The sequence below is a fragment of the Chiloscyllium plagiosum genome, unplaced genomic scaffold, assembly GCF_037043375.1.
Source record: "Chiloscyllium plagiosum isolate Xiang-an unplaced genomic scaffold, Cpla_swu_hap1 HiC_scaffold_14, whole genome shotgun sequence".
Lineage (NCBI taxonomy): Eukaryota > Metazoa > Chordata > Chondrichthyes > Orectolobiformes > Hemiscylliidae > Chiloscyllium > Chiloscyllium plagiosum.
Genome location: NW_028270152.1, coordinates 58,637,666 through 58,664,500, shown reverse-complemented (window position 1 = coordinate 58,664,500; position 26,835 = coordinate 58,637,666). Strand labels below are relative to the sequence as shown.

Sequence of the window (26,835 nt, the reverse complement as noted above, 5' to 3'; positions counted from 1 at the left end):
AAATACATGCCCCTGGATACCACTTACTCTCCAAATAGTAGATCCATCATTCACTGGGATACCAGAGAGAGTACAGAGATAAACATTGCTCACACATTGAGGCTGTCAAAAGTGATGTGAGGGTAGAGTGGCATCTCCTTATAATGGTGAAAGATGATGCACAGTTTTCATTTCAGGCAACTGTATCAGCATTTAACAGGGAAGTCAAACTATTCCAAACATTAGGAGAAAGTGAGGACTGCAGATGCTGGAGATCAGAGTCAAGAGTGTGGTGCTGGAAAAGCACAGCAGGTCAGGCAGCATCCGAGGAGCATGGGAATCGATGTTTTGGGCATAAGCCCTTCATCAGGAATCCCAAACATTAGGACAGTGGAACTGAACATATATTATGTGTTAAAGTTATATTTATTTATCTATTAAATGTAACACAGAGAAGGCTTCAAAAGCATTTCTTCTTCACTTGCCTCCCACCACAGACAGATGCAGGCCCACCAGATACAGCTGGAGTGGTGGATGTCCACTGAATAGCAAGCCCTGGTGACTGTGAAGGTTTTGGCAGGCCTCGAGGTGTGTAGTGCCCCTTGCTGGTGACCATATGCAAGAGCACTCTGTTCGGCTTGATCTGCAGGCAATGAGCTCACTGGCAGATGTGAGGTGGCATTGCAGACCACGTTGGGAGAATGACCCTGAGATTAAACTATTGGTCACCTCTCTGTCACTGCTCCTTCCTGTGGCTTTCTGCTGGTACTGCCCTATCTTCTTGAGAGAGGGGGCATCTTGAATGAGGATGAGGTGCCTCATCCTTTTATCACCTCTGAGCATGTGCAGGTCAGATTACATATTTGGCAGCCCCTGAACGTTCTGTTGAGCCTTTCCTTTAAGGGCTGGTGTCACCCCATTCCACGGAGACAGCCAAGCACTAGGACTATGGAGCCACCACAGGAGACAGAAGACGGATGGACACCTCAGTCTTTCAGGAGAAAGTGAGGACTGCAGATGCTGGAGATCAGAGCTGAAAATGTGTTGCTGGAAAAGTGCAGCAGGTCAGGCAGCATCCAAGGAGCAGGAGAATTGATGTTTCGGGCATGAGCCCTTCTTCAGGAAGGACTCATGCCCGAAACGTCGATTCTCCTCCTTGGATGCTGCCTGACCTGCTGCGCTTTTCCAGCAACACATTTTCACCTCTGTCTTTCACTCCTGTCCAGTCAGGAACTCTGGCTTCCCCCCCTGATGTTCTCCTGCCTGTCTCTGCCAGTTGAGTATGTCAGTTCTGACCGACTGAGGAGATACACATTCTGCCTGGAGCTCGACTGATGCCTGATCTCCACAGCACTCTGAGTATTGGAGACCTTGGGTGTTTCTTCCTGCACTCACTGGGTCACGTGTCTGTGAGGTACTCAGCAGATACTGTCCCTGAATCTGCTCTAGTCCTAACCACCAAACTAACAGTCTCTGAGCAGGTGAACACTTCTCCTTTGGAGCTACTGAGATGTCAATGGCCTCATCCTCCAAGGTGCTCAACCTCGACAGCCAATGTGTGCATTTTTGTTTTGCTCAGATCTGTGGGAGAGAGGAGAGAGAATTCAATATTGAAGAAACACAAGCCCTTTTGTAAATGAATGTTTGGGAGTAGCCCTCCTTCAGCACAGGTCCAGTATTGGTCCTTGCCTGACAGCAAAACCAGATCTTCCTCCAATGAGAGTGAGGTGCTGAGTACAGGAGGTCTCCGCCATCTGGACCCCCCTCTCCACCAACTTGGATACTGGTTGGTCCTGCTGCAAGTGAAAAAGAAGGATTGAGTGGGATATGAATGTGTGCATAAGTATTTGAAGGACATGCATTATCTTGCCAGGTGGTGAACCCTCTCCAGTAAGTGAGCATCAATTGCGGCGCCCAGTATTGGCAGCATAAAGTGGGTATGAGCTGTTCAGTGCACATAATGCATGTGACGGTGAGGTTGGAATGAGTGTACCATCTGACTGAAGAACTAGAATAAGTGGTGGCCTTATATCTATTAACTTGCAGAGAGAAGACTGTGGCACTTATTGTGGTGGAGCAAGGTGGATCGAGCATCCATTTTCTGTGGTCTGTCACATTTAATTTATTTGACTAAAGGCACTGACCTTCTGAGCCCAGGCAGCCTGGGTCTGATGGGAGGATTACTCTCTCCCTTCAGAGACAGTCACTCTAATAGACATGGTTAAAGCAGGGAGCCATTTTGACTCCTGGCAGCAATTTCTGGTATTGGGGTGGGAGCTGTGAAATTCCTGGTGTTTAGCAAGTGAAGAGATGTCTGGGTGATCTTACAAAAATGACACCAGGACCTTCAGCCCCAGGCAATGCCAGTAGAGACAGGAACTTTTACCCAGATGATTCATCATTTAACTCACCTTGGAACGTACTTTCATAGGACATAAAAAGCTGATGTTTGTGACACCAGTCACCACACTTGAATCTAAATTGGAAAATCCCATCCAAAATCATGAATTTAAAAATGTAATCAAAAGAAATTTAATTTCGCGCAGTTGGCAGATTGCTTTGTGGTTTAAGCCTAGATTATTGCAGCTACTAAGATAGAAGCAAAGTGAAAGACAGCGCTTTAGGAAGGGACATTTGCTCACAGTGAGCTAGCCTACTCTTGAACTGCAATAGTCATACGGGTAAGTTTTTACTTTGCTTTACCAACAGGAATTTTTTATCTGTTGTTGGTGCATATTGCACATTTTGCATTTGATTTCCAAACGCTTAAGTTAATGGTTAATTAAAGTTAATTCATGTCAAGTTAATCCTAACATTGTGTAAGCCTCTCTACTAGAATTGGGAAATCTTCATTGAAGATGACAGGTATTTATCAATAAACCTTTGCTTTTCCTTATGTTCTACCAATGATATTATTTATGCATTGATCTGAGATTTGGCAGTTTCAACATGTGAAGCTGTCTACCTGGGAATTAAATTTTCTTCTTTGTTTTAAAATCATTTGAAGATGCAAGCAATCAATATTGCTTTCAACTTCTATCCAAAGGCAGTTTCTCTCTATCTAGCATAAAAATGATCACATCCCAGAACTGTGCAGCACAAGCCAAGAAACGTCTCGGCTTAATCTCCAGTATTTGCTAAATTAGTGCACTGCAACAAGTCTCAGCATTCTGGGCTAATCAAAGCAAAAACATCTGATAGGATCCTATTGCTTATTGCTATCCAGTGAAAGACATCGCTCCCGAGTTCTCACTTCATACCCGAGAATGACAAGATATTGACAATTCATTCAGAGATGAATTTGGCTTAAAGCCATAAACTAAAGTCAAGCAGATGCAAAACCACAGAGTTTACGCAGTTTTTCAAAAGATTTCACAAACAACTTTCAACAGTTCCACGAATAATTAATCTGTACTAACATCAATTTTGCATGACTGTCCAGTCACTTGATTCTAACTGTATGCTGCTAGTGTTTGGTCACAATCTTGCATGTCCTTTTCTTATGATTGGAACTGGGCTTAATGGCAGTAGGATCTTATTGTTCCATTAAGGTTCCCAATAAAAATACCACTTCATTCAAAATGCCCAACGCTAGTCCAGTTATTTCTCCAAACAATGGGGGAAAAGGTTTGTCTTTCACTATCCAAAAAGTAAATAGCTTTTGTATCCACAGCATATTGCTTCCTTCTTTCTTACTATTTCCAAGGGCCATGTTCATAACTCCTTCGAATATGATCCTCAACCTTTAAGCCTACTTTCAGAGACTCATTGTTGTGTATTTTTCTGTTAATATTTATTTATACATAAAACTGCATGTGACAGAATAATATATGTAATGTGTATAACTGCCTGTATCAACATAAAATGTTTTCTAAACGTTGACATGGTTGTTAATTTTCACATTCCAACAAATGTCATATACACTCAACAGTTTTTAGGATGCTTTGCAAAAATTCCCTACCTTTTGAAATGTGCCATTTAGTAATCTGGTCAAGTTGTTGCAACCAACATTCTCCTGCTAGAAAGTTAACGTATGCAAAATCAAATAAGAATAGATTAAGAACAAATTATTAACGCTGGAAGTTTCGGATAGAAGCTAAAATTGCTGCAACTGGTCAGCAGGTCAGGCAGCATCTGTGGAGAGAATCAGCTCCTGAATGATATTGGGAGACACAGTGAACTCAGAGAAAACTTAGATTCCCAATATCAAGGAAAATAAAGTCAGATTTTGCACACCATGTTTTAATAACAAGATGAAAATCTCTCTAGTGAGTTGCAAGATATCATTTGCAAGCATTAGCATCTCATTATTACCTATTCTCACCTTATTCACATGGAATCTCACATTTTCTATGTAATGGAAAAATGCTACACACCTAGAATTCCCGTAATGAAAGTCAGAACAGGTACCTGATTGTTCTATCGTTTTGGTTGCTCCTCTGGGTCTCCACCTTGGCTGAACATCTATCTTCCATGAATACTCCATTAGCAGTGAAATCAACAACCCATGTCCACAGACGTTGTTTTGGGCAAGTACCAACCTCATTATATCATCCTGGCACATTTCTGACTCACTTAGAATTCAATTTGTCACTCCAGTACTGCCCTTTAGAGCACATGCCTTTCATTGCAATGTTGCTGCCAGACAGCTTTGTGTGTAAGGACAGTATCCATATGCATTGAAGCAGGATGCACTTCCAGGCTGTTTGCTTGCCTACTTAGTGCTCACTCACCTTATGCCTACTTGAATACTGACAGCATTTCTGCCTTTTTTTATACTTTGCTGCCTCATTCAGAACATACAGGCACACAGTACTTCAGCCTTGCCTTTTAGTGTAAAAGCAAAGCCAGGCAGGTTATCACATTTCCCAGCAGTGATCAGTCAAGGAGTTGAATATGTTCATGCTCGCCAAATGAGCATCATGATCTAATGATAAGCTCCGGTCTTTTGCCTGTAACCCTGCGTTTTTGGTGTTTAAATAACCATATACAGTAATACCCTCCTGATTGCATTAATTGAACTTCCTCCACCACATTTCCAGGTAGTGCGTTCCAGATCTGAACCACTCATTATAGGAAACAAAAGTTCTCAAATCACGTTTGCTTCTTTTGGAAATCACTTTATATCTGTGCCTTCCTGATACTGGTCTTTTTACAAGCAGGTACGGTTTCTCCATATCTTCTCTAGTTAGCTGATTCATGATTTTGATATTTTCTTTGGGATTTCCTCTTTTCTGAACCATCTTCTCTCGAAGAGATTAGTCCAAGCTGTTCAATCTCTGCTTATCACTGAAGTTTCTCATGCCCGGGACCACTCTTGTAAATCTTTTCTGCATTCTGTCCAATGCTTTTACATTCCTCTGAATGTGGCAACCAGACCATTCACATTACTTCAGCTGAGGTCTGACAAGTATATTGTACATCATCTCTTTGTTCTTGTGCTCTGTACTCTTATTAATAAAGCCTAGGATACTATATGTCTCAGCAACTATTTTCACCACCTCTGCTACCATGTCCAAAGATCTATGCAGATGTACACCTAGTTTCCTCTGCTTCTGCATACCCTTTAGAATTATACACATTATTTTATGGTGGTTGGCAATATTTCTTCTACCAAAGTGCATCACCTCAAACTTCCCTGCCTTGAATCTCATCTGCCATCACTCACTCCTTCCCCCAACATGTCAATGTCCATTTGAAATTCGGCACTGATCTCTCCACATGTATTGTATCATGTGCAAACTTTAAAACTGCCCTCTGCACAACAAGAACTTGATCATTAATATATTACTACATCAGAAAAAGCTGGGGATCTCCAGCACAAACTTGTCTCCACCCTGAAAAATAATAAATCAAATAAAAAATTGAAATGCAATGTTTGCATTTAATACCTCAGCCATTTGCTTTGCCATTTCATGGAAATCCCTTTAATACCTGCTCCTCCTCTTACCATCCTTTTACCATTGAAATGACTGCAGAAGAGTTTGAGACTGCATGATTTGTTTGTTGGCTGTGAATCATCTTTTAACTCCTACGTACTTCTATATGATATTTCTCACTTCACCTCTAAACCTTTTGTATTTGCCTAGGATATCAATTGTATTTTCTCCCTGATAACTGTCATAAGGTTCTTCTTTATCTTCATTTCTATCTTCTTTGTGGGTTTCTCAATTTGCTTGTCCAACCCTTCCCTTTTGAGGACATGTGCTGTGATTGGGCCTGAACCATTTCCTAACTGAATGTACCCTCAGTTTTCACTGCATTCATTCCATTCGGTCTGGCCCAGCACCATTCTTGCCCCAATTGAAGTCAGATCGCCACAGTTTTTTTTTCTGAATTGATCATTGTCATTCTCCATCATGATTCCAAATCCAAACACTTGGCCCTTGTTGGCCCTTTTCCCAATTCTATATTTGTGTAATTAAGCTTCCCCCATTAAAACTATGTTGTAATGTTAGCATGTCTCTGTAATTTCCCTACAGATTTATTCCTCCACATCCTTCCCACTAGTTGGTGGTCTGTAGACTACATCCATTCATGTAATTGTACATTTTTTTATTTCCTAGCTCAACAGAAATTGGTTCTGTCCTTGAATACTTGGAATATCCACTTTCTCCAACACTGTAATGTTCCTCTGAAATAATATTGCTACCCTCCTTTTTCTCTTTTGTCTTTCTTTTCTAAATACATTGTACCCAGGAATATTTAACACCCTGTACTGTCCTATCTTGAACCATCTTTCTCTTATTGCCCCTTTGTCATATTTCCACATGACAATCTGTGTCTGCAATTCCTTAATTCTACTAACTATACTCTATGCATTTACATAAATGCACCATGATACTGATTCAGATGTTTTTACTACCTCCATTTCTCCAACTTCAACTATTAACTATATTTTATGTTTCCCTCCAACTATTTTGCAAATGCTTGTGTTCTTTTCTAATATTCTCTCTTTTCCTAGATGCCTATCATAATCTCTTAAAGTACTCCCAATAACAATAGCAAAATGTCTCCCAAGGAACTCAGTCCCAGCTCTGTGGAGGTGCAATCCATCTGGCTTATACGGATGCCATTTCACCCACAGCCTGTCGCAGTGACCTAGGAACTAAAGCACTCCCTTCTGCATCATCTTTCCAGCCAATCATTCATCTGCCTGATCCTCCTATTCTGTACGCACTTGCACCTGTCAGAGGGAGTGGTCCAGTGATTACTACACCATTTGAGGTCCTGCTTGCTACTTTTTGACATAACTCACTAAATTCTGGTTGCGGGACCACATCCCCCTTCCTTCCTAAGTCACTGGTATCAAAATGGACCACGTCTTTTGACTGCTGATAAGAACATAAGAAACAGGAGCAGGAGTAGGCCATCTGGCCCCTTGAGCACCTCCATCCAGTAAGATCGTGGCTGATCTTTTTGTAGACTCAGCTCCACTTACCTGCCCACTCACCATAATCTTAATTCCTTTATTGTTCAAAATCTATCTGAAAACCTTCAACAAGGTGGCCTCAGCTGTTTCATTGGGCAGGGAATTCCACAGATTCACAACCATTTGGGTGAAGAAATTCCTCCTCAACTCAGTCCTAAATCTGCTCACTTATTTTGAAGTAATGCCCACTGGTTCTTAGTTTCATCTGCCAGTGGAAACAACCTCCCTGCTTCTACCCTATCAATTCCCTTCAAAATGTTATATGTTTCGGTAAGACCCCCCCCTCATTCTTCTAACCAGTGAGTACAGTCTCAGTCTACTCAATTTCTCCACATAACGTGATCTTATTCCATTCTGGAATCCAGCTGGTGAACGTGATCTGCACCCTATCTAGTGTCAATACGTTGTTTCTCAAGTAAGGAGACGAAAATTGTATACAGTACTTTTGGTGTGACCTCACCAGCATGCTATATAGCTGCACCATAACATGCCTATTTTTCAACTGTATCCCTCTAGCAGTGAAGGACAATATTACATTTGTCTTCTTAATTACCTGCTGCGCCTACAAACCAACTTTTTGTGATTCATGCACAATGACACCTAGGTCCCCCTGTACAGCAGCATGTTGCAATTTTTCACCATTTAAATAATATCCATTTTGCTGTTATATCTACCAAAATGGATGACTTCACATCTACCAACATTGTATTCCATTTGCCAGACCCTTGCTCACTCACCTAACCTATTATATCCGTCTGCACACGTTGCTTGACCACTCATCTGCAAATTTTGACACATTGCATTTTGTCCCCAACTCTAAATGATCCATGTAAATACTCTCTCACTTTGTCCTCAAAGAATACCCTGGAGATGCTCTGACCTCCTGGAATCACCATTATTGCCGCAGAAGCAAGTCTCTGTTTCTCTAACTTCTGAATTGCCGTCACTATTCCTCTCCCTTGTTTTTAACCTTCCTCCCCTCCCGTTCAGACATTTCTGAACTTTAATTCTCTTATTTTCACTTTACTATGCTTTGGGTTACTTTATTACATTGTCCCTGACTGTCTTATTCCTGACGTTTCTCACTGTCTTATGGTGCAATGATAATGTCCCTCCCTCTGAGCCAGGAAATCCAGCTTCAAGTATCATCTGCTCCAGAAGTATGTCATACCATCTCTGAAAACATTGATTAGAGAATATGCAGCTACTTCCTTGTAAATAATGTTTTTATAATGCATAACAATTTTAAGATAGCTCCTAATAGCACTTTTTTTAACCAAGCAATGAACTTACAGCAAGAAAAAACAGCACGTCTTCCCTTCACCAAACTTTATTTCTACATTCAACATACTTTATTTCTAAGAGTCAATCTCACTTCAAGCACCTTTTTGCCCCTCTGTGGCAGGTTCCAATTTTCAACCAGATTCCTGGATCTACTGACTCAGTCTCTCTTGTCTCTTCTTCAAGTAGGTATCCTTGAACGAGGCTTCTCAGTAGGGTTGAAATCAACTAGGAGAAAGTGAGGACTGATGACACTGGAGATCAGAGTCAAGCGTGGGGTGCTGGAAAAGCACAGCAGATCAGGCAGAATCCGAGGAGCAGGAGAATCGACATTTTGGGCATAGGCTTATCATCAGGAATGGGCTGATGAAGGGCTTAAGGCCTCATTCCTGATGAAGGGCTTATGCCTGAAATGTTGATTCTCCTGCTCCTGGGATGCGGCCTGATCTGTTTTGCTTTACCAGCACCATACTCTCGACTCTGATCTACAGCATCTGCAGTTCTCACTTTCTCCTCTCTTGTCGCTGTCTCACTCACATGAATTCTCCCTCTCACTGACCATTTGTCTAAACTTACTGTGCACTTTAAAAATCCCTCTTGTAAACAGAGCGGTGATGGGTCACTTCCTAACTCAGCCTTCTGCTACCATAATCAATAAAATATTCAGGGAAGTGATTTCAGGTTATTGATAGACTACAGTCACTATCAAAAAGTTGCTAGGAGAAAGTGAGGACTGCAGATGCTGGAGATCAGAGTCAAAAAATGTGGTGCTGGAAAAGCACAGCCGGTCAGGCAGCATTCGAGAAGCAGGAGAGTTGATGTTTCGAGCAAAAGCTCAGTGAAGCCACTTTAGCTCGTGCTAAGATTGTTAATTCAAGGCAAAACCTGACTTTTTCTCGAAAATTGAACTTGGTAGAGATGAGTTCCCACTTTGAACCAAGCTCCCTCAGACATACTCACTCACCCTGTTTCTCTCAGGCGAAGTTTAGCTCACACTGACTGTGCAATCTTGCACTGTGGTTTGCAGCTCACTGAGAGAAGATAGCCAACACAAATGATGGAGCTACTCTGCAGACCAAGCAAAACACCAGTGACTGAGAGGTGAAACTCAATCTCAGTTTGAATCTTATGAGGGATAGAAGCTGAAGACTTCACAGTTTGTAGCTTGTGGGAGAATCTACATTGGTCCTCACAGTGCCTTATTACAAAAGAAAATAAAGGGTAGAGTAACCTGGAAGCATTGAAAAATAACCCCATGAGAACTGAGGCTGCCACATTCAATCGAGGGTAAATTAGATCTTCATCTCTGAGAATAGCAGAGCAAAGGAAAATATTTGAACATTGTTTTGTCTTACAAGGGAATCATTGGCAAAAGTAAAACAAATGTATATCAAAAATAGTTGCAAGCAATATTATGTTGACAGTACTTGTTTTATGTCATTCTCTTCTGTACCATAAAAGGCTTTGTTGTTTAAAAAATAAAATTTCAGTGTGTTCTGCTGGTTAAAGAGAGGCATTTAAGCGTTGAATTTAAATGTTAACAGTCCTTAACCAGATTGTAACTGTTAAATTGTTATGTTTTATTCCCATCAAGTTTAACTCAGGGAAGCTGTCCTTTGGACATCATTACTTCTGGTACAGGTGCACAATCATTTATCCGAAATGCTCGGGACCACCTGGTTTTTGGAATTCAGAAGTTTTCAAATTTCAGAATAAGTGAGAGTTTGACGGTGAAATTTTAAAAAATCTTACCTAACAGCAGACTCACTGTGAGTAAAACGAGCCCTGATACAGAATTGAGGCCTGCCAGTGCTGAGCCGCGCCCTCCCATGTCGTATCTGAGTGACACGCATTGAGTGGGTGTGGGTTAACTGTTTGCACGCCAAACAGTATTGGTAATGAAAAAAAATTCACAAAAATACCTTCAGTTTTTGGATTTCAGGATTTTGGATAAAGGCTTGTCACCCTGCACTTTTTTCATGTGTGAGCCAGATGCATAACTGTCCTGAAACACAGCACCATTATCCCACCACCAATGGGCCATGGCACTGTTCTGCCATTGCCTTGACCATTGAGGGCTCAGAACCTCATTCCTGATGAAGGGCTTTTGCTCTAAATATCGACTCTCCTCCTTGGATGCTGTCTGACCTGCTGTGCTTTTCCAGCACTATACTCTCAACTCTAATCTCCAACATCTGCCGTCCTCACTTTCGCCCTTGATTAGTATGACTTTGGTGTGTTCTCCCTACATAGTTGTCCACTTGGAACTTGTCACGAAAGGTGTACAATGAGTGCTGCGGGTGGACATTTTTTGATTTTTAAAAATTCAACAGATTTTCCTGAAATTAATCCTTGGGGGGCACTGAAATCAAGTGTTGTGAAAGTTTGCTCCAGTCCTTAATTGTTCTTGGGGGGGGTGAGAGTGATGAAAGAGTTAGCAAAGGAAGGATATAAGGCTGGATATATCTTCATTATAATGCTAATTGTAAAAGTTACCACTTTCCATCATTGGTGGTCATACTCCATGCATCCTGAACATTACGAGTAACAATTATCTCTTCCCATATTTGCAACCCTTTATACTTGAATTAATGGCCCATTATTGAGCTGAAAGTATCAGTGATTTAGTTCAATATCTGCGTCAGCAATATTAAGGTGAATTAAAAAGCATTATATCACAGAAATTTGTAAGTGGTATTTATTGTGTAATGACCATGAATAATGCAAGGTGTTACCTTATTTATGTACAAATTATAATTTGATCATTTTGTACATTGAGATTTAAATTGCTAATCAGTCCAATTTGAGATGCTATGGAACTGAGTGATCGTCAGAATCTAATGGGTTGCATTTTGTGATCAGAACCTGAATTATGTCAAGTTCTGCTGATCTTAACAGGAGTCATCACTAAAGGATTAATGATTCCAATATGTGGTTTTGCTCTTTCCCAACATTAGTTTGAATCTACACATTGACACAGAATCATGTTAAGGACCAGACCCCCTCAAAATATTTTATGAAGGTAGTGGAGACACTAACCTTTTCTTATTTTAAAGGCAGATGTGAATAAGATATTCCAGGAGTGATGTTGCTGGAAAAGCCACTCGGCTTTAAGCAAACAATTTGTTTAAATGCTATGGTTGAAACATAAACAAACAAAAACAGAATTTAGAATAAACTTAATTATTTGAAAACCAGCTAAGGAGCTGTTCCAATTCCTGTGACATCTTATAAACACACTCTTTGGCAAAATGTAAATTCAAACTCAGGTTCTTACAGGCAGGAGGAAACAACGTCCAAAGAGTTTTCAGAGAGAAAGCCAGTCAGGAACCATCTGCTGAAGCTTTGAACACTTCTCTCTTGGCTGCAGCAGCTTCTGACTGCCAACTAAAACCAAACCAAACTAGAAAAACCTGAACTGGGAGAACTACCCACTCTCCTGCCATTGTCAAAGTACACAATTTGTCACCTCTGCCTTTACCACCTCCCTTGAAAATAGCCAAGGACAAAAATAACCTTGTTAAAGTCACAGCATTGTCACAATCATGTATGTCCAGTAATAAAAAATCAAGTAGGATTGCCACCCAATGATCTCAGAGTACTCTCCCAAACATGAACCCAGCATACAAAATGCTCTGATTGCTTCCCTTTTTATGAAGAGCTTACTGAAAGCAAAATTATAAATAGAAATATAACAATATGATTAAGATATAAGCTAATAAGCAAACTTAAAATATATTTTAAAGGCGCATTTTTTAGTCATTCTGGAGAAATATAACATTCTACCAATAGGGTTCATTTTTCAGGGCCAGTGAGGTTGTTCAGAAATTTGAACATACCAACTACTAAATCAGTTACACATTATTCAACAAATGTTTTCATAGTTAAGATAAATAGAGTTAAAAAGGCTAGTTCTCATCAACTTGGTGAATTCTACTCTTAATTTAGTGGTGCCTCAATCCTTATCATAGACAGCAACTTCTGGATATCTGTGCTAAACTGTAGGTGTGTGGAATCCAGAAGTGTTTGCCAGTTTCAAAGGAATAATGGTGAACATTGACAGTCCCACCGAATCTGTGGCATTTAAATATTCTAAAAAAAGAGCAGAAAAGATGTGTGCTAGCTAGATTTAAAAACCTTTGCCTCCTAAGGTTTTCACTAACAGCAAAATTATTTTCTTTCTTTCTTCCAGGTACAGGCATTGAGCACACTAGAACAAAATCTCATGCTTAAATGTTTTATGTTGCAGTTAATGACACAGAAGAAATTGGTTCTTTGAATACTATTAATATTACGGATCCTATTACAACCAAGATGGTAGTCTCTGACCTTGACACCAGCAGCAAGTATAAGTTCTACCTGAGTGCTTACACAAGGAGTGGACCTGGGAAACTTATTACAGAAGAAGGAACAACAGTTATGGAAGGAGGTAAGACAACGATGGTTGCAAATTGTAATCTATCATAATGAGTGATTGTTTTTGAAATACTTAGGCGTAATTCAAGGATTTTTGAGTTGGTGATTATTAAAATCTCAAATATCCTTTGCACATAATGAATTAATCTTTCTATACAATATAAAGCATTTGGTACCAACATTGCATTCTATTATACTGAAACAAGAGTTTTATTTTATTTGTCTCACTCATTTTGTTTAATCTATCATTTCACTAAAAATAGCAAATGAGAATAGGTAAACTAGGGACACAACAATACGTCAATTTTTTTGTAAAACTTATACAGAGAATTCCAATATAATTAAAATACAAAAGTCTGTTCCATAAAATTGGCAAATGCTATGAAGAAGTATTCTATAACTATTGGTATTTTTAAATCTGTGAAATAACAACTTTGCATGAATATTACCTGTGACCACCTCACAGCGTGGATCATATTTGCTATTAGCAAGAGGTACAGCACAAAATGCTAGCTGTACAACAGAACCTAAAATAGGTGATTGCAGTGGATGAATTAGTCCTCCTTTTTCAAAGCTGTTTGGATTCAGGGACTGACAGAAAGAGAGAGAAATTAGGTGACCACAAACCTATTATTCATAGTGGAGTGAGTAAGCATTTGAACAAGTATGAGCTGTCCAAAGTTATTTGTTTTGGTTCTTGGAAAAACCGATCATTCCTGACTAATCGAGTTGAATTCTTTTTGAAGTGATTACTAATTTGCAGTGGATCCGGATTCTCTATATGGGGGTGAAGCATTTAGGAATGAGTACAAACAGAATGCAAGATAATATTTTGACAAGAACTTGTCATTTGTTAATAGTAAGGAAATGTGAGGTTATACAGACGATAGCTTTTTACTTTTCCATATTTTTGATTGTGGACTGAAATGGGAAAAAGTATTAGTTCTTCAAAAAAGGATTGTGGAAGGGATTGTTGCACCTTTTTTTTCAAAGTAAGTTATCAGATAATCATTATAAGTAATGCTTGTACTGGTGATGATCAAGCTGTGGGAGTAGTCTAGTTGCTGATAAGCCAGAGCTAAGGCGTATCTATAAATGGAGACTTGGTCAACAACAAGTAGCTGATTGGACTGGTTAGGAATGGTGACCATTCAATAATTTCAAAGGGGCTCTGCATGCCAGCAACTATGTAATTGGCTTCGAGGTAGCTGTTCAACTTGTGTGGGTGTGAATGTTTAACTTATAAACTGTCAGACGTCCTGAAAGAAAGGAGCTATTCTTTTCTCTGAAGTAAACACCATCAAGCCTGAAGAAAGCCAGTTTATTTTCCCTCGACAGTTGCCGTTAGCTGTGGTTCTTGTCTAAAATTATAGCTCAGTGTGAACCAGTCAGCCTGTGTCTTCTGGGAGAAAGTGAGGACTGCAGATGCTGGCGATCAGAATCGAAGAGTGTGGAGCTGGAAGAAGCACAGCATCCGATGAGGATGCCTAGTCAGGCAGCATTCGATGAGGAGGAGAATCAACGTTTTAAGCATAAGCCCTTCATCAGAATGAAGAGTTTATGCTCGAAACATTGATTCTGTTCTTCATCGGATGCTGCCTGACTGGCTATATTTTTTAAGCACCACACTATTTGACGCTGTGCCTCCTGCAAGCAAGTGAAAGTACTTGGAGAAGGAAGCTCTAAGAAAAGCAAAACCTGACAAATCAAAAGACAAATCTCAACAACCTCCATAGACACATACCATTAAATTGCCATCTCAGTCTTTCCATTCCACTCAGGACACCAATCTTTTTAAAAATTATTTTGTCTGTTATCTGGTTAGCCGATGAGACAAGTCTTGGTTCCTTGAGATCTATACCAGAGCCTCCACTTTCATTAGATATTGTGATGATTTGAATTTAAGGTTAAGACTTAAACATCCGTAATTCAAATTAATGCTAAATTTAGCAAATTAGAGCAGGCAGTTGCAATGACAGACTAAGTGAGCAGACAAAATTAGAGCAAATGGAGTTCATTCTTAATCAAGTGTGAAGTCAGTTGAGGAAGACAAATTAGAATATTTTCTTAATATGAAGCGCAGAGGAGCTATGGATTTACAAAGGATTTACAGATCATTAAAAGATACATGGCTAAAAGAAAATGTTGCCCTTTACATTAAGGAAATTAAAGTGAGAATGTTATTCTTAATTTAGAAAGAGCATTCTTCGATTCTCTCTGGAGATCTACGTTCAGTTTTGGATACCAAGAGCTGATGTGCAGAGTTAGAAGGTCTCCAGAGCCACTTAAAAATGACAGACAGGACTTGATTCATATATCCAATTTTCATTGGCATAGGATAAGGATATGAGTCATAAACTCATATCCTGCATTTCCAATCTTGTGGTCTCCATTGCAAGATAAATAATTCCTAGTCCCCTGCAGCCTCTGTGGCATCAATCTAAATTTACTGTGACTTGAATTTCATGATCTCAAAGGGGTTGTGTACCATATTCTAGATTCAGGAATCTTTTGAAAGGTAACTTCAAAACGTCTTAGACTTGCCCCCTCCAAGCCAACTTGTGCCCCCTATCTCAGTAGACCCTAAAACTTCCCTTCATTTCATGTAATTTGGATTTCTATTTACCCAGTATATACAGGTCGTACTGCCATAATGTGCATTTCATCAACACAATTCGCTGCAATGCAATTAGCGAATAGGGGACACAATTTCTAAAGCACATCCTTTTAAAACGTGTGTTCGCTGTAGCACAATCGCATCACCAACAATGAAAAGTGTTATTTGTTGCTGTGGTTCTGTTCGCCGAGCTGGAAGTTTTTGTTGCAAACGTTTTGTCCCCTGTCTAGGTGACATCCTCAGTGCTTGGGAGCCTCCTGTGAAGCGCTTCTGTGGTGTTTCCTCCGGCATTTATAATGACCTGTCCCTGCCGCTTCCGGTTGTCAGTTTCAGCTGTCCGCTGTAGTAGCCGGTATATTGGGTCCAGACAACAGAACGAGGACATGCCGCAACCCAAAGGACTAGCCACACTACCATACATCAAGAACATCTCTGAAATGACAGCCAGACTACTGCGACCACTAGGACTTATAACAGCACACAAACCAACAGCCACTCTCAGACAACAACTCACCAAAACGAAGGACCCGATATCCAGCATGAGCAAAACTAATGTAGTATACAAAATCCCATGCAAGGACTGCACAAAACACTATATAGGACAAACAGGAAGACAGCTAACGATCCGCATCCACAAACATCAACTAGCCACGAAACGACACGACCAGCTATCCCTAGTAGCCACACACGCAGACGACAAGCAACATGAATTTGACTGGGACAACACTACCATTATAGGGCAAGCGAAACAAAGAACAGCCAGGGAATTCCTAGAAGCATGGCACTCATCCACAAACTCCATCAACAAACACATAGACCTGGACCCAATATACCGGCCACTACAGCGGACAGCTGAAACTGACAACCGGAAGCGGCAGGGACAGGCCACTATAAGTGCCGGAGGAAACACCACAGAAGCGCTTCACAGGAGGCTCCCAAGCCCTGAGGATGTCACCTCGACAGGGGGATGAAACGTTTGCAACAAAAACTTCCAGCTCGGCGAACAGAACCACAGCAACGAGCACCCGAGCTACAAATCTTCTCACAAACTTTGAAGTGTTATTTGTATTGCACGATTCTTGCATAGCACAAGGTCACACAGGAATGTGACTATCATGCTATAGAAGAAATGACTGTACTATGGACTGAACCAATGAACCTTGTACTATCAATAGCATGTGTGAAACTGCTAGAAAATCATCAATTCGTATTTTCATTTTTTTTTAAAAGAACTGTTTCTTAAAATTCTATAAAAATGTCAATCAAACAGATTATTGAACTTGTAATGACAAATATCTTCAGCACTTCACACCTGCATCTTGTGCAAATTAACTTTGAGATATTGAGAAATGAAATCACAGAAAACAATTATAACCTCACCAAGGTATCGATCAATCAAAATCTGCACTTCATCACATCCATTCAAACAAAATCACTCTCCTGATCTCTTTAAAAGAGTCTGGGATCATCACCAACTTCCCCAGAGTAAATTAGGGGCAGAATGGATTATTTTCGACCAAAGAGGTCTGCCAAGTCAGAAAATTTCTTGACTTGAGCTACCTACCTTAAAAGCGAAAATCTGTCAGATAAGGTCTATTAATCTTCCAAAGAATAAAGTGCATATTGATCATCATTATATCATTGTTTAAAGTCTTAATTTATGAAGCAAGGCTTGTAATCCTTGTGTTCAAAATGCCAAAGGGAATTGTTTAAAATGAGACAAAATTTTACAGTGCAGTAATGAAAGTCACATTTACATTGTGATGAGATCAGGAACAAGATGGTAGAATCTTCAAATTAGAATTAAGTAAACGAAAGCCAGAAAATATGTTTTCACAAATATTGTAATGAATGCTAAGTCAATTGAATTTTTTAAGACTGAGATTAGAATATCTTTAATGATATCAAGGAATGATGTACAGACGAAGTTAAGGTACAGATCAGCCATGATTTAATTGAATGGTGGAGCACGCCAGAGGAGCTCTGCATTGTGATGTATCCTCTTGTAACCTAGAGGAAAACAATCAGTTAAGAAGCAGAAATCCTTGAAAATGAATGTGCTGATCTGTCTGGAACTCCATTTTGAAGTATACAAAATGAGTCAAAGTGGTACGTGTCATTTACAAGTCTTACTGGTTTGCTTTCTGGACATTCAGGAGGAAACGTACAATTTTTATAGCAAATGACAAAGGTGATTATACACAGGGGAGGAAAAATAAATTGTAAGCTGCACAATATAAGGTAATCAAATACCCCATTCATGCTCTGGTTGCAACTTTAACTTGGGTTTTGAATTACATTGAGTACAGTAGTTAAATCAAAGTACATATTGTCCTGAAAACATAATACCTCTCATTCTTAATAGACTAGTACGGCTGTACTTTTGTGAGGCAATCTGTTTTCAGTGAATTCTGCAGTCAGCAAACATTATTTCTTGGGGCATATAACACTATGTTCAACTCAAATGGAAATATAGAATTTGTACAGTAATCAAATTACAGCCTAAGGTTATGTAAAAATGACTGAAGCAATTTCAGAATCTTATTCATTGATTGGAAGAAAAGTTTGTTAGTAGTCTTCAGGATAATATTCCCAAATAATTACCAAGGAGACAATTCTGTAAATTTCTGCCCTTTCATTTTAATTTGATAATTTTCTACTGCTGAAATCATTACTTACAACTCCATTATATTTAATTATCTGGATCAAATGTTCAACGTCAATGTACGAACTTTTAGCACTTTATACAAGCCGGCATACTGAGGCTGCTTATGTTAACTAATTTCAGATAGATCACTTAATGCACCTGGCCCTTGCAAAGTGGTTAGTTCAGCAATAAAGCAAGATCAAGACAGTTGGTGGAGCTACATTTTGGGCTGTTAAATCATTTAGCAGCAGCAACTTAGTTAAATGCTGTTTTTTTTAACCCTGAGTAAATTCAAATATTATGTGTTCAAATGTAAAAAAAATCACAATTCTAATTCTACAAGGTGATATATGATATTGTTTCCATGCAGTTGCTTCTATCCATGTTAATAGGAATTGGGTGCAGTATTTCATGGTGAACACTTACAACCAATAGGCCGTGATTTCTTGGTTCATTTAAGACTGAGCATAAAACATTAAATACATTTTTTATCATCTTTACTGTAGTTTTGTAAATTCTAATGACTATTTCATTCCACTTCAGCACTAAAGAAATACTGTTGCACATTAGATTAAATGACACAGAACATTCCAGATGAGATTTTGAAAATTAAGCCTTTGTTCCAGTTAAATTGTGAAGCCAAAAGAATATCTATTATTTGAAATACCAGATCATTTTAAAAGTAATAAATGGCAATTATGCAAATGTCCTCACTTCATGATGTAATACAGGTCTGCTCAGTTGTAAGAAACCGGACTAGTTCGATGAGCAAATTTTTCTTGGTTCATTTATTTCCTTTGATCCAAAGTAGCCAATGATATATCAAGCCTCCTGCCATGTCAAGGCAAGTCAGGAAAATAATAATTTCTCAATTTGGAATATGGCCTCTAAACTGTGGGTGACTCATAAAACAGCAGTAAGACAGAAACCATGCAGAAATAGACAAACTATTCCCTTTGGGAATCTATTTCAAGAAATAGCATGAATATAATGGGGGTGGCCTGGTGACTTACGAGATAGAAATGCTGCCTCACATCACCAGGGACTCGGATTCAATTCCAGCCTCAGGTGACTGTGCAAAGTTTGCACATTCTCCCTGTGTCTGTGTTGGTTTCCTCCAGGTACTCCGGTTTTCTCCCACAGTATAAAAAGGTGCAGATTCGGTGGATTAGTCTTGCTAAATTGCAGATAATATCCAAAAATGCCTAGTTTAGATGGATTATGGAAATGCAGAGTTACAGGGCTAGGGTATGGGGGTTCAGTCTTAGTGGGATGCTCTTTGGAGTGTCAGTGTGGACTTGATGGGCCAAATGGACTACTTCCACACTGTCAAGATGCTACAATCTGTGATTCCATAAATGGGATGATTATTATTTTGAGAGGTAAGCTTGAGTAGCATTCTAAAAGAAACGCACCTACAAATGTTCTAAAAGGAGTCTGGAAGAAATATTCTCAAAACAGAAATGACCTGTTTGTCACTGTATCTGTTCTTGCAACAATGATGAGGTCTTTAAAAAAAAGGCAACTACTTTCTCCTTAAGATCGAAGGCAAATATTTCACAAATTGTTGACCAAGTTTTTTTAACCATATAAAAATGCAATAAACACGATACACTGATTTACATCTTTTTTTGTTGTTTGAGTGTGTGCATGCCCTGTGGAATAATGCATATATTGCTACATTTCCTTGTCATCGACCCTAAAGAGTAGCAACTGCAACTATCAGATAATGCAAATCAGGAGTGGGTTACTCACAGCATAGACTTATTCCCGGTTCAGAAAATTTTCTGCTTAACAAGCAATTTACTCATAACAATGCAAAAAAATGTACAAAAGTTAATATTAAGAAGTAGGTGGCTTTGCAAACCTGGGCTAATTACTGCAATTCTAGTGAATTGGGTGCAGCATAACCTGTAATGTTTATAATGTGAAATTAACAACAGATGATAAAATACCAAAATATGTTCAGTGAAAAATGAATCTGTTATAGATCATTTGGATCCTTTCAAATTGAGAACAATAAGTGGCCCTGCAGATGAGAAAATTCTTTGCAAATTTCTGATATTGTTGCTGAGACATTGAAAGCTGAAATAAGTTGTAAAATATTTTTAAAAGCAATGTGAAGTTAAAACAATGAACAGTAAAAACACAATGTCATTAGACCATGTTGTACAGTCCATATAAATGGAACAACTAATCCCTGGAACCATGCAAGTAATTTCACCACAATAATGTGAACACAAAATATACAAATCTGGTCATCCACTCCAGATTGAAACTGCCTCATTTTAATTTTCAAATAGAAAGGAATATCAGAGATACAATGGCAATGATGTGGGGGGATGGTGGGGTGTGGGGTGGGGGGTTGACCATGCAGGTTGTGACAGTGAAAATCACTATCTCTCCCTGCCTCACCCACTTTCTTGATTTCTGCCACAGTGCAAGATTGGTAATGGAAGTGTTCTGTAGTTCCATTCTCCTCCTTTCCATACCCCTGCTACAGAGCATTACTGCACTTCATTGACCGAAATCCTCCAATACAAGAGACCACCAAACAAGCAGCTTATACCTACTTTATTTTCGTACTGTCTAGAGCACTACTTGCAGTACTGCTCCAAGATCCTTCAAGCCATTTTCAGTACTGGCATCTACAATTGTGACCTACAAGAGATCAACCTGAAAAATGTGTTGCTGGAAACCTTTTGGGCATAAGCCTTCTTCAAGATTCCTGAAGAAGGGCTTATGTCCGAAATGTTGATCCTCCTGCTCCTTTGATGCTGCCTGACCTGCTGCGCTTTTCCAGCAACACATTTTTCAGCTCTGATCTCCAGCATCTGCAGTCCTCATTTTCTCCTAAGAGATCAACCTGGACTTGCATGCAACAAGAAGTGATTGTATAAACTCAGTTTGAACTTTCACTGCAGCACTCAAATGTTGGGTGGTTTCTGCCTGAGCTGTGGAGGGAACTGATACATGAACCATCAAATTTTGCATCATGGCAGGCCTGCAAGTGTTCTTATGTATCTGGCCACTGCTTTCATGCCCAATGGAATGGGCTCCAATCTTGATGAACCCTGAACAGAAGGTGTACCAAGTTGGGCTCGATGCCTCTGTCCTCCTGATGAGTAACAGTAGGGTCTGTGGAAGATCTGTCAATGCACCAAGCATTTCTCTGTGCTGACCATCGCCATTTTCCTGTAGAGAGAGGAACCTCAATTATCTGAACATCAATTATCCGAATTTCGATTATCTGAACAAGATTGCAAGGTCCCAATGCTTGGCTAAACTGTGTTATCCTGCATTCGATTATCTGAACATTCAATTATCCAAACAAAATACTTCCCATCCGTGTCATTCAGATAATAGAGGTGCCTCTGTATTATCCCTTTTAAGCTCTCCTCTGAGCCTTTTGCAGCAGAATGAATCTGTTGTCTCTTTTTCTACTTAGTAGGCATGTACACAATACGTTCCTCCATATTGTGGCTGCAACTACTTACAAATGTTGTCTCTACATGACCCTGGGCATTGTCAGCATCTAATCTCAAGGTTCAGTCCTTCCTCAGCCTTGTGATCATCCTCCAAGTTTTCATACTGAGGCATGACTGACCGGCCAAGTGATGGTTCTTGACCATGTGAAGGCATACATGCACAAAGGGAAGTTGAGCTGAGGGAAAGCTGGGTAGATGGACGGCAAGAGGTGCATGGTTACACTGTTGTCAGCTTTCAATATAACGCAGATTATGGTTGAGGTTCAATTAGAATTTAAGAAGTTGCATAAGCCGGATGGCTTCATTGATGATGGTTGCCATGATCTCAGTCATGTGTGTACCAATAATCCTAAGTACAGTCTTCTCCAATGAGGTGGGGAGTTACAAATGTGCCATCAGTCTCTGAGCTGCAGCATTCTGCTATCAGAATGTCGGTGAGTGGATTGTCATGTGTTCAGTGACATGGCTAAATATTTAAAAGTAGATGAAAGCTGTGAAATATAAATGTGAATGTTGCCACTGTAGTTGGGTGTCCAATGGATCTTTTGAATGTCAGGCTGGAAACCTAATCCCTTGACGTTGTTAATGGGTGAATGATGATGATGCGAGCAGTGTGTAAAATTAATGGTATAGTTAGTAGAAGATCGCATTTTTACCATTTATTCACCAATGTTGAATTTTTACCAACATTGTATCATGGTTATCAGAACCAAGCTCTTGACATTGATCTTCATGCTATTGTTTTCAATACGTTCACATGATTGAATTGAATTGAATTTATTGTTGCGTGTACTGGGGCACAGTGAAAAGTTTTGTCTTGCGAGCAATACAGGCAGATCACAGAGTTAAATAGCAAACATAAGTAATTAATAGGTAAGCATTGGCAAAAACAAAAACACAGGTACAGGCGAATGGTCAGAGTATGAGAGTCCATTCAGTATTCTAACAATAGTAGGGTAGAAACTGTTTTGAAACCAGCTGGTGTGTGTGTTCAGGCTTCTGTACCTTCTCCCCGATGGTTAGGTTGTAGAAAAACATTGCCAGGGTGGGATGGATCTTTGAGAATGCTGTTGGCCTTTCCTTGACAGCGACCTGGTGGGTGGATTCTATAGATGGGAGGTTGGCCTTTGTGATTGTCCGGGCCGAGTTCACCACTCTCTGTAACTGTCTCCGATCTTGGTACAGTTGCCAAACCAGGTAGTGATACATCCAGACAGAATGCTCTTGATGGCGCATCTATAAATGTTGGTAAGGGTATTCGCCATCATGCCAAATTTCCTCAGCTGCCTGAGGAAGAAGAGACATTGTTGGGCCTTTGTAACCAGTGCATCCACATGAAGAGTCCAAGAAAGCTTGTTGTGGATGACCACTCCCAGGAGTTTGACACGCTCCACTCGCTCCACTTCTGTGCTGTTAATGTGGGGGGTAAGGTAGGGGCGGGGAGGAGGGGGCAGGGCCTGAATAACATCCCGCCACAAGTCAATAATGAGTTCCTTTGTTTTGCTGGCATTGAGAGCTAGGTTGTTCTCAGTGCACCATTTTTCCAGGTCTTACACCTCCCATCTGTAGCCTGTTTCGCCGCTATCTAAGATTCGACCAACTATGGTGGTGTCATCAGCGAACTTGTAAATGGCATTAGTCTGGTATTTGCTGACATAGTCATGGGTGTACAGTGAGTACAGTAGGGGGCTGAGTACGCACCCCTGGGAGCTCCAGTGTTGAGTGTTAGTGAGGATGAAACATTGTCCTCAATCTTCACTGATTGTTGCCTGTGGGTCAGGAAACTGAGGATTTATTTGCAGAGAGTGGGGATTAGTCCGAGATCACAAAGTTCGGTAATCAGTCTCGAGGGGATAATAGTGTTGAAGGCTGAACTTTAGTCAATGAGGAGGATTCTTGCGTAGCTGTTCTTGGTGTCAAGATGTTCTCAGGAGGAGTGAACGGCAAGTGATATGACATCTAACGTGGATCTGTTGGTCTGATAGGCAAATTGGAGTGGGTCAAGAGTAGACGGCCTCACCCTTCTAGAAAATTGGCATCCTGCCTCATTTTTCACCTCTTGTGGCTGATGTGCTGCATCTGAGAACCTGGCAGTCCTCCCTATTGCTCGGGGTACCAGTGCTTCAGTTTATTCAAGAACAGACAGTTTTCCACATCCACTTTCATCAATAACTGTAGCTAGAGTAATCTACTTTAACACATACAGCGTTTGGAAGTGCAGCAAATGTCAATTGATGCGAGCCTAGATCCTCTGCAGAGCTTGCAGGCTCTCAGCAGCACATTCAGCACTGCACCACACATCACAATTACAGAAATGAACAGGCAACACAAAATCTGTGCACTATCTGAATCAATTTAACTTGGTATTGGATGCTGTACATTGTGAATTTAATAGCCATTGAAAAGCTACATTGAGTCTGTAACTTTGGATTTTCCTACATTTACTTCACGTCAAACAATAACAAAAAAAGACACAAACTTCCTGTCTTTATTTGGACAAAAGCACATTGTTTAAGAAATTCAGAATTATTCAATTCTACAAGCATCAGGAATATGGGTGACAAACTCAGAGCATGGATTCGTACTTGGAACTATGATGTTGTGGCCATTATGGAGACAGGGGCAGGAATGGTTGTTGGATGTTCCGGGGTTGAGATGTTTCAAAAGGAATGGGGAGGGTGATAATGCTTATCAGGGATAGTATCACAGCTACAGAAGGGAGATCTCCAAGGATGGTTTGTCGACAGAGTCAGTATAGGTGGAAGTCAGAAACAGGAAAGGAACAGTCACTTTATTGGGAGTTTTTTACAGACCCCACAATAGCAACAGAGAAACAGAAGGGCAGGTTTTGGAAAGGTGCAGAAGTAACAAGGTTATTGTCATGGGTGACTTTAACTTCCCTAATATTGATTGGAACCTACTTTGTTCAAAAGGTTTGATGGAGTAGTTTTTGCCAGGTGTGTCCAGGAAGGGTTCCTGATGCAATTTGTCAGTAGGAAGACGAGAGGGGAGGTCATGTTGGATTTGATGTTTGGCAACAAACTATGACAAGTGTTACACCTCTTGGTGGGAGAGCATTTCGATGATAATCATCACAGCTCCATGACCTTTACTTTACTCATGGAGAGGTATAGGAGCAGATGGTGTGGGAAAGTGTTTAATTGGGGGAGGGGGGATTCCAATGCTATGCACCAAATTTGGAAAAAGATATTCTCAGGGAAATGCACAACAGAAATATAGAGGTTGCTTAGGAAGCACCTGCTGAGGGTGCTGGACAGGTTTGTCCCACTGAGGCAAGATGGGATGGTGGGTGAAGAAACTTTTGGTGACAAGAGATATGGAACATCTAGTCAAGGGGAAGAAGAAAGCTTACTTAAGGATGAGGAGTCAAGGATCAGAGAGGGCTTTAGAAGGTTACAAGGGAGCCAGGAAAAACTGAAGAATGGACTTAGGCGAGCTAGAAGGGGGCATGAAAAAGGTTTAGTGGACAGGATTAAGGAAAATCCAAAGGCATTTGACACTTATGTGAGGAACAAGAGGGTGGCCAGAGTCAGGGCAAGGCTGATCAGGGATAGTGGAGCAAACTTGCACCTGGAGTCGGTGAAAGTAGGGGAGGTCCTTAATAAATACTTTGCTTCAGTATTCACTACTGAGAGGGACCTTGACATTTCTGAGGACTGCGTGAAATAGACTGATATGCTACAACAGGTTGACCTTAAAGAGGATGTGCTGAAAATTTTGAAAAATATAGAAATAGATAAAACCCCACAGCCAGACAGATTATATCCTGGGTTACTACGGGAAGCAAGGGAAGAGATTGCTGCACCTTTGGTGATGATCTCTGCGTCCTCACTGTTCACTGGAGTATGATTGCAGGATGCCGAATGGTATTCCCTTGTTCAAGAAAGGGAATAGGGATAATCCTGGGAATTACAGACCAGTCAGTCTTATGTCAATGGTGGGCAAATTATTGTAGAGGATTCTGAGAGACAGGATTGATGATTACTTGGAAAGCCATAGTTTGATTAGACATAGTCAGCATAGCTTTGTGAGGGCAGGTCATGCTTCACAAACCTTTATTGAATTCTTTAAGGATGTGTCAAAACATGCTGATAAAAGTAGAGCATTGGATCTAGTGTACATGGATTTTCACAAGGCATTTGATAAAGTTCCCCATGATAGGCTCATTCAGAACATAAGGAGGCATGGGATACAGGGAAATTTGGCTGTCTGGATGAAGAATTAGCTAGCCCATAGAGAATAGATGGTGGTAGATTGAAAGTATTCAGCCTGGAGCTCAGTGACCAGTGGTGTTCCACAGGGATCTGTCTGGGACCTCTACTCTTTGTGATTTTTATAAATGACTTGGATGAGGAAGTGGAAGGGTGTGTTAGTAAGTTTGCTGATGACCTGATGGTTGGTGGAGTTGTGGATAGTGTGGAGTGCTGTTGTAGATTGCAACAGGACATTGACAGGGTGCAGGACAGGGCTGATATGTGGCAGATGGAGTTCAAGTGTGAAGTGATTCACTTTGGAAGGTCGAATTTGAATGCAGAATACAGGGTTAAAGGCAGGATTCATGGCAGTATCGAGGAACAGAGGGATCTTGGTGTCCAAGTTCATTGATCACTCAAAGTTGCCCGCATGGTTGATAGGGTTGCTAAGAAGGCATATGGTATGTTGAGCAGGGGGATTGAGTTTACAAGCCACGAGGTTATGCTGCTGCTCGGTAGAGCCCTGATTAGACCACATTTGGAATATTGTGTTCAGTTCTGATCATCTCATTATCTGAAGGATGTGGAAGCTTTTGGAAAGGGTGCAAAGGAGATTTACTAGGATGCTGCCTGGACTGGAGGGTGTGTCTCAGGAAGAAAGCTTGACGGAGCTAGGGCTTTTCTCATTAGAGCAAAGAAGGATGAGAGGTGACTTGATAGAGGTGTACAAGATGTTGAGAGGCATAAATAGAGTGGATAGT

General features: G+C 40.3%; 1 protein-coding gene across 13 annotated transcripts in view; it reads left to right on the top strand.

The window, feature by feature from the left end:
* The window catches only part of chl1b (cell adhesion molecule L1-like b), a 900,313-nt gene that overhangs the window by 773,652 nt on the left and 99,826 nt on the right, over nt 1-26,835 (top strand). For all 13 annotated transcript variants that reach the window (XM_087994484.1, XM_087994483.1, XM_087994485.1 and 10 more), the window contains one exon: nt 12,942-13,121. In XM_087994484.1, the coding sequence (XP_087850610.1) occupies nt 12,942-13,121 (180 nt within the window). The remainder of the gene's footprint in view (nt 1-12,941; nt 13,122-26,835) is intronic.